The sequence below is a fragment of the Hyperolius riggenbachi genome, chromosome 7 (assembly GCF_040937935.1).
Source record: "Hyperolius riggenbachi isolate aHypRig1 chromosome 7, aHypRig1.pri, whole genome shotgun sequence".
NCBI lineage: Eukaryota > Metazoa > Chordata > Amphibia > Anura > Hyperoliidae > Hyperolius > Hyperolius riggenbachi.
Window position 1 is genome coordinate 30,536,673 of NC_090652.1, and position 13,980 is coordinate 30,550,652.

The 13,980-nt window shown below is 43.2% G+C and overlaps 1 protein-coding gene across 1 annotated transcript in view; it reads right to left on the reverse strand.

Annotated features, from left to right (window-relative positions):
• Positions 1-468: 468 nt before the first annotated feature.
• Positions 469-13,980, reverse strand: part of LOC137524222 (sulfotransferase 1B1-like) — an 80,789-nt gene continuing 67,277 nt past the window's right edge. The window contains exons 5-9 of the mRNA XM_068243839.1: positions 5,150-5,247; positions 3,456-3,582; positions 2,204-2,298; positions 1,914-2,094; positions 469-654 (exon numbers count right to left, since the gene is read on the reverse strand). Of these exons, the coding sequence (XP_068099940.1) occupies positions 542-654; positions 1,914-2,094; positions 2,204-2,298; positions 3,456-3,582; positions 5,150-5,247 (614 nt within the window). The 3' untranslated portion in view covers positions 469-541. The remainder of the gene's footprint in view (positions 655-1,913; positions 2,095-2,203; positions 2,299-3,455; positions 3,583-5,149; positions 5,248-13,980) is intronic.

Consider the following 13,980-nt stretch of genomic DNA (forward strand, 5'->3'; position numbering starts at 1 on the left):
ATGCCAACATATTCCATGTCGCTGTGCAAGATAAGAAACAACCATGGGGTGCATAATAATGCAGACAGTGGTATACACCAGTATACAAAATACAGAAATGGTACAAAATATAGAATAGGTACAAAATACATAATTGGTAATTACAGTGGCAAAATGAATATGAATAATGTGTAACAAATTCCAAGATACAAAAGGGTGAGAGAGCCCTGCCCTTGTGAGCTTACAATCTAAAGGATTCCACCCTGGGCAGAGCCTAATGCTGGATACACACCATGTGTTTCCGCGTTCGATGCGGCCGTCGATACGCATCGATTTGATTATTTTTGACATGTCCGATTCAAGCTTCGATGGATCGTTAGGTCGATTTGCCATACTTTACATGGCAATCGACCTAAAAATCATCGAAATTCGTTCGGAAATGCTCGGAAATAATCAAATCGACGCGTATCGACGGACGCATTAGACGCGGAAACTCATGGTGTGTATCCAGCATAAGAGTACTGTTCAAACACTGGATTGATGAAATGGCTATTCTGCCTCGTCAGTCCTGGTAGCGGAAGGTGAGGTCGGTGTCAGACAGCTCCCGTTGTAGAAATTCATCAAATATTTCATTCTGAGCCACGGTCAGATGGTTCTTCCAGTCGCCGCAGATCCCTGGAAAGATACAAAATGTGAGATTCATTCCATACAGAAAAAAAGATAAAGAAACAGCTATAAGATTCAGCAGCCAATCAAAATGCTTCTTCTTTAGAATTTGAGAATTTTAAACCTATCCCAGTCTTAAGCTCGGGATCAAAATAAGATACTAACCTAAACAGAGGAAAGCCTCAGGTTCCTATTGAGGCTTCGTTCAGTGGTCCAATGTCCCCCGTTGCTGTGTGCGGCCCCCTCCACGTTGGGGCCGCGCAGCTTCTCTGCCTGTAGCGTGGCCACGCAGTAGACATGCGAACACAGCAGAGCATGCACGGTAACACGGAGCCCGCGTCTCTGGCTTACTGCGCATACATGGGCCACGCTGCAAGAAGAGGGTCTGCGTGGCCCCGATATGATTAGCGGCAATGTCTTGTCACTGATCTTCCAGGGGGGGCGCACATAGCGACGGGGGACATCAGAGCACCGAGGGAAGCCTCAATAGGATCCTGAGGCTTCCCTCTCTTCAGGTAAGTATCTCAATTTGTAACTGAGCTTTGGCACCAGTGCACTTTAAGCCCACATGGTTTACATGAGCATTTTTTTTCTGTTGACATCAAGAACAAATTGATGGGTTATATGAAAAAATAATGTGTCTCTGCCAGACACCTCTCTGACTCACTGATCTCGCATAGCAAACCCTTCCTGTTATGTTATGAGAGATGTGCAGCCACATTGTTATACTGTTTATGTACAGCCTGGGTAACAACGATCTATACACAAAGATGCAGGCCACCCCCATGAGGAGATGGGCTAGTTTAAAACCTGTCCGTTCTGTCCGATTTCTACTACCTAATGTAAGTGACAGAAACATAGGAGTAACGTAATTTATAGCACATATTACTCTGGGAGAAAAGTACTTTTTATTGTGTTCTCCTGTATTTTGAATGTTAAATTTTTTCCCAATATTGGTCCTTTAAGAAATGCCCTGTTTGTTTGTTTTTTTGCCAGATGCTTATTACTTATTACTGAATGCATATGCTTTATTTATTGCACATAGTGATTATAAGGGCAGGTGGAGTTTTGTGGTTTTGATTGTTTTTTACGGTTACATGCATGTGCTTTGTCATATTACAACGTTTGTTTATTGTTGAGTCAAACTTAGAAACAGATTCCTCTGCATGATTTTGGTTCTATATTTGATTTCTGATTTTTGATAAATATGTTTTGGCAACATTTACACAACATAGAACTTGTTAGAAATTGGAGTATAGAGACTACACCTTTTCTTATAAAGGGTGAGATAGTATGATCCATGACATCTAATGGCAGGTCAGTGTAATTGGTCATCTTGTTCTCTTTCATGGCCCTGAATGTGGTGTGTTGGTGGATCTTCTCCAGAACATCATCAGGTAGGTCCTTCTCCAAAAACGTCATCACTTTCTTGATCTCAGGTTTTGTGTCCTTCAGCAAGAGAGAATGAGACAGTGATTATGGTCTTGTCCCTCTCAGTGTGCAGCTGGTGGAGAAGTATTGGTATGGTGTGTCCATGCAAATCTGAAAATGATCTCACCTCTAACAGGTCCTCATAAAAGAGAAAGAGAACGTTTTTCTGGTGCCTGTTCTTCCACCATCCTTTCACGTTTCGGCTCCAAGACCCAAATGTAACTTTAAAGAGACAAATAAGACAGAGAAGCATAATTTCCACCATTATTGGTATGTTTAATTAGGAGAACATCAGGAGCAAAGAATTTTCTGCTTGATGGAAAGACATGTAGGGCGTGATGTTCAAAAAAAGTCAATTCTACCTAATGATGGGACATAGAGCATGTGATAGTCTAGTGGTGAAGCCAGGAGGAGTATTTTCTCCATAATAGAAGGGCCTGTTGGGGGGCATGATAGCCTGGTGGTGAAAGTAATCAAAAAGGTAGCAGGAGCAGAGCATCTTCTACCTAATGGAGGGACATGTTGGGGTATGCAATGGCATGGTGGTAAATGTAGCCAGGAGGAGTGTATTCTACCTAATGGAAGGATGTGTTGTAGGGTGTGATAGCTTGGTGGTGAGTGTAGCCGGGAAGAGTATCTTCTACCTAAAGGAAGGGCATGTTAGGTGTAGCCAGGAAGAGTATCTTCTACCTAAAGGAAGGACGTGCTGGGTGTAGCCAGGTAGACTATCGTCTACCTAAAGGAACAATGTATTGAGTGTAGCCAGGAAGAGTATCTTCTACCTAATGGAACAACGTACTGTGTGTAGCCAGGAAGAGTATCTTCTACCTAATGGAAGGACATGCTGGGTGTAGCCAGGAAGAGTATCTTCTACCTAATGGAAGGATGTGTTAGTTGTAGCCTGGAAGAGTATCTTCTACTCAATGGAAGGATATGTTGGTTGGAGCCAGGAAGAGTATCTTCTACCTAATGGAAGGACGTGCTGGGTGTACCCACGAAGAGTATTGTCTATCTAATGGAATGGTGTGTTGGGGGTAGCCAAAAGAAGTATGTACTACCTAAAGGAAGGACGTGTTGGATGTAGCCAGGAGGAGTATCTTCTACCTAATGGGAAGAAGTGTTGGAGGGTGTGATAGCCTGGTGATGAGTATGATCAAAAAGGTAAGGCGTATCAGGAGCAGAGTATCTTCTACCAGAGGAACAAGTCAGAGGACCTGATAGCCTGGTGGTGAGTGGAATCAAAAAGCCAGAGAGATAGTCAGAGATGGTGTATTCTACCTAATGTAGAGTTATGTAGAAGGTTGTGATATTGTTTACTAACATACATTACATATTACTCATATTATTAATAATTCAAATGTTATCAGCATAATACCTACTTGTCCCCTCTATAAATCCCATCATGAACTCTTGAAGTGTCCCGGGAGTCGAGGAAATGGGGTGCATTCGATGGAAATGATAGAAGGAGACCATCACATCCTTAGGATTGCGAGCCACATAGATGACCTACACAAAAGTAAAATGAAAAAACTTGAATGGACATGATCTACACACTGCCTGCAAAATATTTTCTGTATGTATGTGTGAGATATATGTACGAGAGCAGCCAACGGCCTTTGGAGGCCGTAAGTTTTCTTCTTGTAATAAAAAGAACACTTTCTATGAGGCTTACTCTCTTATCTCAGCAGATGTTACACAAAAATATGTAATGCTCATGAAAATAGCTGAGGAAATAAGAAAGTACAGATTTGTGTATGAAACAATGTAAGGCCCTCAATCGGAATATACCTACTCATGTGGCAACTAAAAACTACATCATGGTAAATTTCTGAAAGTGAATGGGAACCGTATTAAGAAAAATAAAAAAAAGAGCCTTCTCCCGGTGGTCGTTCCAGCGCAGGATCCCCCGTAGCAAATTTGGTCAAATGCTGCTTTCTCTGCTGCCGAAGGGAGGCTTCGGAAGTCTTTGGGAGCCCGAGTGCTCCTGAAGACGAGCTGCTCCAGACGGCGCACGCGTGGGTGCCCTCTCTCGCGCACTTGCACGTGCGCAGTATGGAGCTACCTGTCTTAGGGAGGACTCGGCTCCCAAAGACTTCCGAAGTCAGGGGATTTGAACAGAGGAGCTGCCGCTGCAATGGTGGGACCGGGAGAGGAGCGGAAAGGCTCATTAGGACACAGAGCCTTCCCTCTCCTTAGGTATCTGTTTTTTTCTTTTACAATATGGCTCCCATTAGCTTTAAAGAGGCAATTTAGTGACATATCAGCTGTTGACTTTGATGTGGGATTTGAGCCCTTGACCAGGGTTTGAATCCTGGCTCAAGCCAGGCTGAAGAATAAGGCCACATACACACATCAGATCAGACCATAGTCTTTGGAAAATGAAAGATCACAGACCAATGTTACCCCCTTCCATGTAGTATGAGAGCCATACTCTACACAGTCTATTCTATGGAGCTGAACTCCCCATCAGATAAAATCTTTGCAAGATGCTGCACACACAGATGCTGTAGTGTAGACATTCAAAAGATCAGTATCTGCAAAAGATCTGTTCCTGCAAAAGATCCGTTCCTTTCCGATCTTTTGTGTCTGTACAAATCTGTGGGTGCAGCATCTTGCAAAGATTTTTTCTGATGGGGAGTTCAGCTCCATAGAAAAGACTGTGTAGGTATGGCTCTCATACTACATGGAAGGGGGTAAAATTGGTCTGTGATCTTTCATTATGGTCTGATGTGTGTATGTGGCCTATGACCAGGAGCCTGGTACACACTTTCAATTATGATTGGCCAATCACTGGCCACTTTTACCACCTATATGTAGTATGAGGGTAAACAGATTTTGAATCTATGAGCAGATTGTGCAGGTAAGTTCTCATACTACATGGAGTTGGTAAGATTGGTCAGTGATTGTCCAAACAAAATTGAAGGTGTGTACCCGGCTTAAGATAGGTCATGCTCTGTAGAATAAGCATAGTCCAGCCTCTCCAGGGTGTTTTGGACCAGACCGTCAGCAGTCCAAGCTCTCCAGAAACAGATGGTAACTCCATGACATGAATGACATCACACTAGCCGCGCACCTTGCAGTTCTTTTCCGAGAAGCTCTGTGGTAGAAGGTCTGCGGGGCAGTGACTTTTCATGATACGCCGACCCTTAATGTTGTCCAGGATTTCTGTTCCTGTGAGGAAGATGAAGACACAATGTCATGGTCTCTGTACTTTTTATGGATTGAAAATGTTGACACCGGCCCAGGTCGCTGTACCTCCTTAGTGTAAAATGTTCCTCCCCCTCACTGCCTGTGCATGAATATTTTACCTGTCAGTGTCCGCCGCTGGCTCCGTCTCCTCACACACATGCTCCCCACGTGGTTGATGGTGTATCGTGGGCATGTGTGACATCACATGTGCCCACAATATGCCAGCAGCCTTGTGTGTGTGAGTAGGTGGACGGAGACAGTGGCGGAATACACAAATGCATGAAGTATTCATGTACGGACATCGGGGGTGTACATTTTACAATCGGTACAAGTCCAATTTTGGCCCGAAACTGGTTGCATCGTCGTCGGGTATGCTCTTGGTGGCACCAATTTTCATCCAATTCAATTATAATCATCAAATCGGCCCGCAATAGCGCTAATTACAGTTGGGAATGCGGAAAAAGCTACGCGTGGCCAGTCCTGACCGGCCTGTCGGCTAAAACGAAACTAGCTGGCAGTGGGGGACCAGAGGATTAGTGAGTGACTACGAGGGCACAGGACTGCTGCAGGGGGCTGGTAGAAGCCCCAGGTAAGTAAAACTCATATTTTTTCCGACTTAGGCCCGGTTCACATTAGCGTTCGCTATCCGGAGATAGGAGGCAGTGTACATATCCCATAAAATGACAGTGGCGGGATGGAGCAGCGGCTCGGTCAGTGTGACCATCACCCCCATAAGGCAGGAGAAGCAAGCAATGTACATCTATATATATAAAATCGGATGTATGTATGTGTGTATGTGTGTATGTGCCGCGATCACGCGAAAACGGCTTGACCGATTTGAACGAAACTTGGTACACAGATCCCTTACTACCTGGGATGATATGTTCTGGGGGTCTCGGGTCCCCCCTGCATACGTGGGCGGAGCTACAAACAGCAAATCAGATTTCACCCATTCAAGTCAATGGAAAAAATGTAAAAGGCTGCCATTCTCACACTAATCAAGCCAGAGTCCCCACACTTGGCACAGTTGGTCACTTGGTGACCGAGGTTACAAATCCAGGAAAAGGGGGCGGAGCATAAAACAGCCAATTAAATTTCAGCCGTTCATATTAAATGGGAAAATGTAAACTGCAGCCATTCTTAGACTGTTAATCGCAGGGTTCTCAAACTTGACACAGTTGGTCATTGCGTGAATGCGATTAAGATTCAAGAAAATGGGTGGAGCCTACAACATCCAATCAAAATTCACCTATTGATTTTCAAGGGGGAATATTGAAACTACTGCTATTCATACACTTTTAATGGCAGAGGCTTCAAACTTGCTACAGTCAGTCATTGGGTGACTGGGGTCCAAATTCACTAAAGGGGCGGGGCCACATAAAGCCAATCAGATTTCCTTGGTGGATAAACTGCTTCCATTCCCACATTTTTGATGCCAGGAAATTGAAAGATCACAAACTTGGTCATTGAGTGACTGTGTGTCAAGGTTACAAAAAGTGGGCGGAGCCAAAAACAACTGGGAAAATATAAACTGCAGCCATTCTTACACCGTTAATGGCAGAGTTCTCAAACTTTGCACAGTTGGTCATTGGGTGACTGAGATTAAGATTTTGGAAGGTGGGTGGAGCCTACAACAGCCAATAAAAAATCACCTTTTGATTTTCAAAGGGAATATTTAAGCTGCTACCATTCTCTTATACTGTTAAAAGCAGATGCCTCAAACCTGGTACAGTTGGTCACTGGGTGACTAGGGTCCAAATTCAGAAAGGGGGTGGAGCCACAAACAGCCAGATTTGTTTATTTTTCAATGGGAATATACAAAATATTGATACCAAGGACCCCAAAGCTGATAAACTTGATAATTGAGTGACTGCATGTCAAAGGTAGAAAAAGTGGGCGGTGCCAACAACTACATTTTTTACATGGCAGGGTTCCCAAACTTTACACAATTGGCCACTGGGTGACTGGGATGAATATTCAGAAATGTGGGTGGAGCCTACAACAGCCAATCAAAATTTACCTATTGATTTTCAAGGGAAATATTCACATTGCTACCATTCTTACACTGTTAATGGCAGAGGCCTCAAACCTGATACAGTCAGTCACTGGGTGACTGGGGTACAAATTCACTAAATGGGTAGAGCCACAAAAAGCCAATCAGATTTGTTAGATTGATTTCAGCCATTCTGTTATTGGCAGGGTTCTCAAATGTGACACAGTTGGCCACTGGGTGACTGGGACTAATATTCAGGAAAGTGGGTGGAGCCTACAGCAGCCAATCAAAATTCACCTTTTGATTTTCAAGGGGAATATTTACATTGCTTCCATTCTTACACTCATAATGGCAGAGGTCTAAAATCTGCTACAGTCAGTCACTGGGAGACTGGGTTTTAAATTCTGAAGGGAGCGGGCAGAAAACAGCCAATAACATTTGTTTAATTTCAATGGTAAAATGCAACTTATTGATGCCAAGGACCCCAAAGCTCATAAACTTGGTCATTAAGTGACTGTATGTCAAGGTTAGAAATAGTGGGCGGAGCCAAAAACAACTCACTTTTTACATGGGAAAATGTAAACTGCAGCTTTTATTACACTGTTAATGGCAGGATTCTCAAACTTCACACAGTTGGTCACTGGGTGACTAGGATTAATATTCGGAAAAAGTGGGTGGAGCCTACAAGAGCCAATCAAAATTCACCTATTGATTTTCAAGGGGAATATTGAAACTGCAGCCATTCTTACACTGTTAATAGCAGAGGCCTCAAACCTGCTACAGTCGGTCGTTAGGGCCTCGATTCATAAAGCATTACCTCATGCGGTAATGCTGAAAACAGCAGACTTTACCGACCACTTAGCAAAATGTCAATTCATAAAGGCTGTTACCACATGAAAAGCTGACATTACCGACCAGGGAGATAAATTACTGACTTGGCTGCAGTTACCGACAACACATGTCAGTAAATTGTCAGCAAATGTCAATTCATAAAGCCTGCAACAAGCGGTAAGCCTGGCGGTAGTTACCGACACCTCTGGTGAGGTCTTAACAAGTTACCGACACCTCTGACAGCTCTGATTAATGCAAAGTGCAGAGAGCCGAAGTCTGTTTGATTCATCTGTGGAGAGAGCCAGAGAGCCCTCTGTGTGAATCATTTGAGCAGGCAGGGAAAGACTGTGTGACTCATCTGTCTGAGTCATCAGTGGAGAGAACCAGAGAGAGCCGTCTGTGTGATTCATTTCTGCAGGGCAAAGAGGGAATCGGGACACTGCTCTACTCTACCGCTCAATGGGCTGCAGTAATTTACCGACCTCCAAAGGCAGCTGGGGAAATCCTTATGAATTAGCACACAGACCGGGAAAATACAGAGTGCGGTATTTTCCTGACAAGATTTTTTTATCGCACAACTATCGAGGCCTAAGTGTCTGCGGTTTAAATTCAGTAAAGGGGCTGAGCTAAAAACAGCCAGATTTCTTTGCTGGATAAACTGCTTCCATTAGCACAATTTTGATGCCAGGAACCCAAAAGCTCACAAACTTGGTCATTGAGTAGTGACTGTGTGTCCAGGTTACAAAAAATGGGTGGAGTTAAAAACAGATTTTTCAGGGAAATTGTAAACTGCAGCCCTTTTTCACTTTTAATGGCAGGGTTCTCAAACTTAGCATAGCTGGTTACTGGGTGACTGGGATTAATATTCACAAAAGTGCGTGGAGCCTAAAAATGCCAATCAAAAATCACATGTAGCTTTTCAAGGAGAATATTAAAATTGCTGTCATTCTTGCACTGTTAATGGCACAAGCCTCAAACCTGGTACAGTTGGTCATTGGGTCACTGGGGTTCAAATTCAGAAAAGGGGACAGAGCCACAAACAGTGAATCAGATTTGTTTCATTTTATGGGAAAATACAACTTATTGATGCCAAGGACCCCAAAGCTCACAAACTTGGGCATTGAGTAGTGACTTTGTGTCCAGGTTACAAAAAGTGGGTGGAGCCAAAAACAAATTTCACTGGGAAAGTGTAAACTGCAGCCCTTCTTACACTGTTTATGGCAGGGTTCCCAAACTTTGCCCAGATGGTCACTGAGTGACTGAGATTAATATTCAGGGAAGTGGGTGAAGCCTATAATAGCCAATCAAAATTCACCTGTTGATTTTTAAGTGGAATATTGAAATTGCTGCCATTTTTACACTGCAGATGCCTCAAACCTGCTACAGTTGGTCATTGGGTGACTGGGGTTCAAATGCTGGAGAGGGGGTGAAGCCACAAACAGCCAATCTGATTTGTTTAATTTCTATGGGAATATACAAATTATTGTTGCCAAGGACCCCACAGCTCACAAACTTGGTCATTGAGTGTTTGTGTGTTAGGGTTAAAAAGTGGGCGGAGGCAACACCAGTCAAATGCATACACAGGCAACGCCGGGTCATCAGTGGGTTGAGACAAATACAAATTTCACTGGGAAAATGTAAACTGCAGCCATTCCTACAGTGTTAATGGCAGGGTTTTTAAACTTTGCACAGTTGGTCACTGAGTGACTGGGATTAATATTCAGAAAAGTGGGTGGAGCCTACAAAAGTGGATCAAACTTCACCTATTGCTTTTCAAGGGGAATATTTAATTGCTACCATTCTTGAACTGTTAATGGCACAGGCATCAAACCTGGTACAGTTGGTTATTGGGTGACTGGGGTTCAAATTCAGAAAAGGGGTGGAGCCACAAACAGCCAATCAGTTTTTTTTCATTTCAATGCAAATTATTGATACCAAAGACGGCAAAGCTCACAAACTCGGTCATTGAGTAATTATGCGTTAGGGTTAGAAAAAGTAGGTGGAGCCGACACCAGCCAGATACATACCCGGGCAACGCCGGGCAATCAGCTAGTATCCAATATAATGACAGTGGTGGAGGAGCAGCGGCTCGGTCAGAGTGACCATCACCCCCATAAGTCAGGAGAAGCAGGCAGTGTACATATCCCATAAAATGACAGTGGCATGGGGAGCAGCGGCTCGGTCAGTGTGACCATCACCCCCATAAGGCAGGAGAAGCAGGCAATGTACATATCCAATATAATGACAGTGGTGGAGGAGCAGCGGCTCGGTCAGACTGACCATCACCCCCATAAGGCAGGAGAAGCAGACAGTGTACATATCCCATAAAATGACAGTAGTGGGGGGAGCAGCAGCTCGGTCAGAGTGACCACCACTCCCATAAGTCAGGAGAAGCAGGCAATGCACATATCCCGTAAATTGATAGCGGCGGGGGTGGGGGGAGGGGGGGGGGGTCAGCGGCTTGGTGTGTATGACCATCACCCCCATAAGTCAGGAGAAGCTGACAGTGTACAAATAGAAAAGAAAAAAAACATCGGAGCATCGGCTTGGACACAGCGACCATGCTTAACCTATGTTAGTTTCTGGATGTAGAAACTATGTCCAGGAACCATGCGCGCTACCGCGCGTTCCCGCGGCAGATCGCGCTCGTGCACTCGCACTCCCGGCCGGCGATTCATTAGCCAGGCAATCAGTGAATTGGGCTATAGTGCCCGATCACTGATTCCTCTCCTCCGCTGAAAAAGCGACAGCTTCTCTCGGAAGCTGCGCCTTTTCTGGCTGTTACCTCCCCCATGCGTCTCTCTAAGTGTATGTTACGCTTAGAGTGACGTCATGTAAACAAACTCATGGCCGCCATCTTGTGGCCAAAAAGTAATACTACAACTAAAAGTAAAAAAAAAAAAAAATCAACACACATTTACATTATAAACCTATTGTTTACATCCCACCCTCCCAAAACTACCCAAATAAAATGTTTAATATAAAAAAAAAACATTACAATAAAAAAAAAAACATGTAAATATTTACCTAAGGGTCTAAACTTTTTAAATATCAATGTAAAGATGAAATATTTCTATATTTTTTTTTATTTTAAACTTGTAAATAGTGATAGATGCAAAACGGAAAAAATGCACCTTTATTTCCAAATAAAATATTTTCGCCATACATTGTGATAGGGACATAATTTTAACGGTGTAATAACCGGGACATATGGGCAAATACAATACGTGAGTTTAAATTATGGAGGCATGTATTATTTTAAAACTATAATGGCTGAAAACTGAGAAATAATGAATTTTTTCCGTTTGTTTCTTATTCTTCCTGTTAAAATGCATTTACAGTAAAGTGGCTCTTAGCAAAATGTACCCCCCAAAGAAAGCCTAATTGGTGGCGGAAAAAACAAGATATAGATGAGTTCATTGTGATAAGTAGTGATAAAGTTATAGGCTAATGAATGGGAGGTGAAACACCTGATCTGCTGCATGCTTGTTCAGGGTCTATGGCTAAAAGTATTAATGGTAGAGGATCAGCAAGATAGCCAGGGAACTGGTATTTCTTAAAAGGAAAGGACAACTGTAGCGAGAAGAATATGGAGGCTGTCATATTGATTTCCATTTAAGCAATACCAGTTGCCTGGCTATCCTGCTGATCATCTGCCTCTAATACTTCTAGCCATAGCCCCTGAACAAGCATGCAGCAGATCAGGTGTTTCTGACATTATTGTCAGATCTGACAAGATTAGCTGCATGCTTGTTTCTGGTGTGATTCAGACACTACTGCAGCCACATTGATCTGCAGGACAGCCGAGCAACTGGTATTGCTTAAATGGAAATAAATATGGCAGCCTCCATATACCTCTCACTACAGTTCTCCTTTAAAAAGGAATTTTGTTTTAGAATACAACTACAATCTAGCCTGCTGTAGCTTGTATTTGTGGAGATTTTCAAACCACAAACACAGAGTAGACTGCAAATAAATCGGCAGTAGCTAGCCGTGGCATAGCTAAAAAGCTGTTGGCCCCAGTGCATGTTTTGCATTGGGGCCCCCCAAGCTCTCTATAAATAACAATTGATACGCCACACCAAAACCAATCAAGGACAACCACAGTGTCAGAGGTGCAAGAAAGGGATGGGAAACAGAGTGTTAATGATCACTGCTATTCTAATCATCTATAGAAGTGAATATTATCAGTATAGGACCAATAAAGAGCTAATACTGTGGTTGAGGGTGGGCCCCTCAGGGCCCCTCTAGCCTAAGGGCCCCGATGCGGTGGCTACCTCTGCACCCCCTATTGCTACGCCCCCTGTAGCTAGCTAAGCTTTCTCTACTCCTATCACATCCACTAACTCTTCCCAACAGAGGCTGGTGTGTCAGAGAGCTAGTCTTATACTCAGGGGCCTGTCTGTTGTCTGATTGGTTGTAGTTATATGGTTCCTGATAATAGGATCATCAAACTTCAAAAGGCCATAGACTGAAATATTGTGCAACATCTGCCTAGGTAGGTACATAAAGGAGGATAAATACTCTCAGCAGTGTTTACACTTCAGGACCTGAGATCAGATAATGCCAGAGTTAAAGTGAACCCAAATTAAAAATACAAGATTTCAGAAATAAAATCTATTTTATAAATTATGATAATAAATAGCAGCCTTTTTTCAGCTGCATGATGACAAATATAAAATATTTTACATTTATTGGAGGAACCCCTCCCTTCCTTTCAAATTGCCGGGACAGAATCCGGCAAACTGGTTTAGTAGATGGTCTCCAGCAATGGAGGAATTGCTAATGGCTACCCCCAGTATAACCCTAGTTATGAAAAGAGAAGGGTGAAAAGCATGCACTGAAATGCTCATAGGTTTGAAGGAGTGTTCATTTATCTTTGTATGTGTCAGAGTGGTGCAACTAAATATTTTAATTTAAAAAAATGTTTGGTTTGGGTCCGCTTTAAGGTAGCCATACACTGGTTGATTGCCACCAGATCGACCAACAGATAGATCCCTATCTGATCTAATTTGATCAGAGGGATCTAATGGCTGCCATACACTGCACACAGATTTTGAATCGATTTCAGCCCCAATGAGATTATTACCTGTCCACCGTCGCGAGTCCCCGCGACGGGTCCCTGCAGTTTCTCACTTCTACCGGTGTCCTTCTCTGTTCTCACCTTCACTTTGTGTCCCGCGCCGGCAGACAGGTGATATTACTGCTGCGTTGGTTGTCATCGAATGCAGCTAGCAATGCGCTCCCGACCAGCTGTAGATCGAGCAAAATTTTCTGCCTGGACAGATTGACTGAATCGATCAATTCCGGATGGAAATCGGTCGATTGGTCAACATCTGCGTTAACAATTTCACAGCAGATTCTATCACAGTGATCGAATCTGCTGTACTTCAATAGAAATCGACGTAGTGTATGGGTACCTTTATGCTTGGTACACACCATGCAATTTCCCTTCAAATAGACTGGTCAAATTGATTATTTCCAACAGGGCCTATCTTATTTCTGATCAATTTTCCGATCATATCAATACAAAATCAATCAGAAAAATGATCAGAATTCAGATTGGATCTGTCAGAAATAATCGATTCAACCTGTCTATCTGATGGAAATTGCATGGCTTGTACCAGGCATTAGGTGCAATATCTGAGTCATGTACTTTTGAAGGGAAGCTAAAAGTAGACATTTTAAATTAATTTGACAATTATAATTTTGTAAATAATAATTTTGAAATGTATAGCATTAGAAATGTATCTCTTTCTTTACGTTATTTTCGGCGGAGGGAGGGGGTTTTAAGGTTAAGCGTCAGAAAGGTGGATTTTAAGGTTAGGTGTCAGGAAAGGGGGTTTTAGGGTTAGGCGTCAGGAAGGGGGGTTTTACGGTTAGGCATTAGG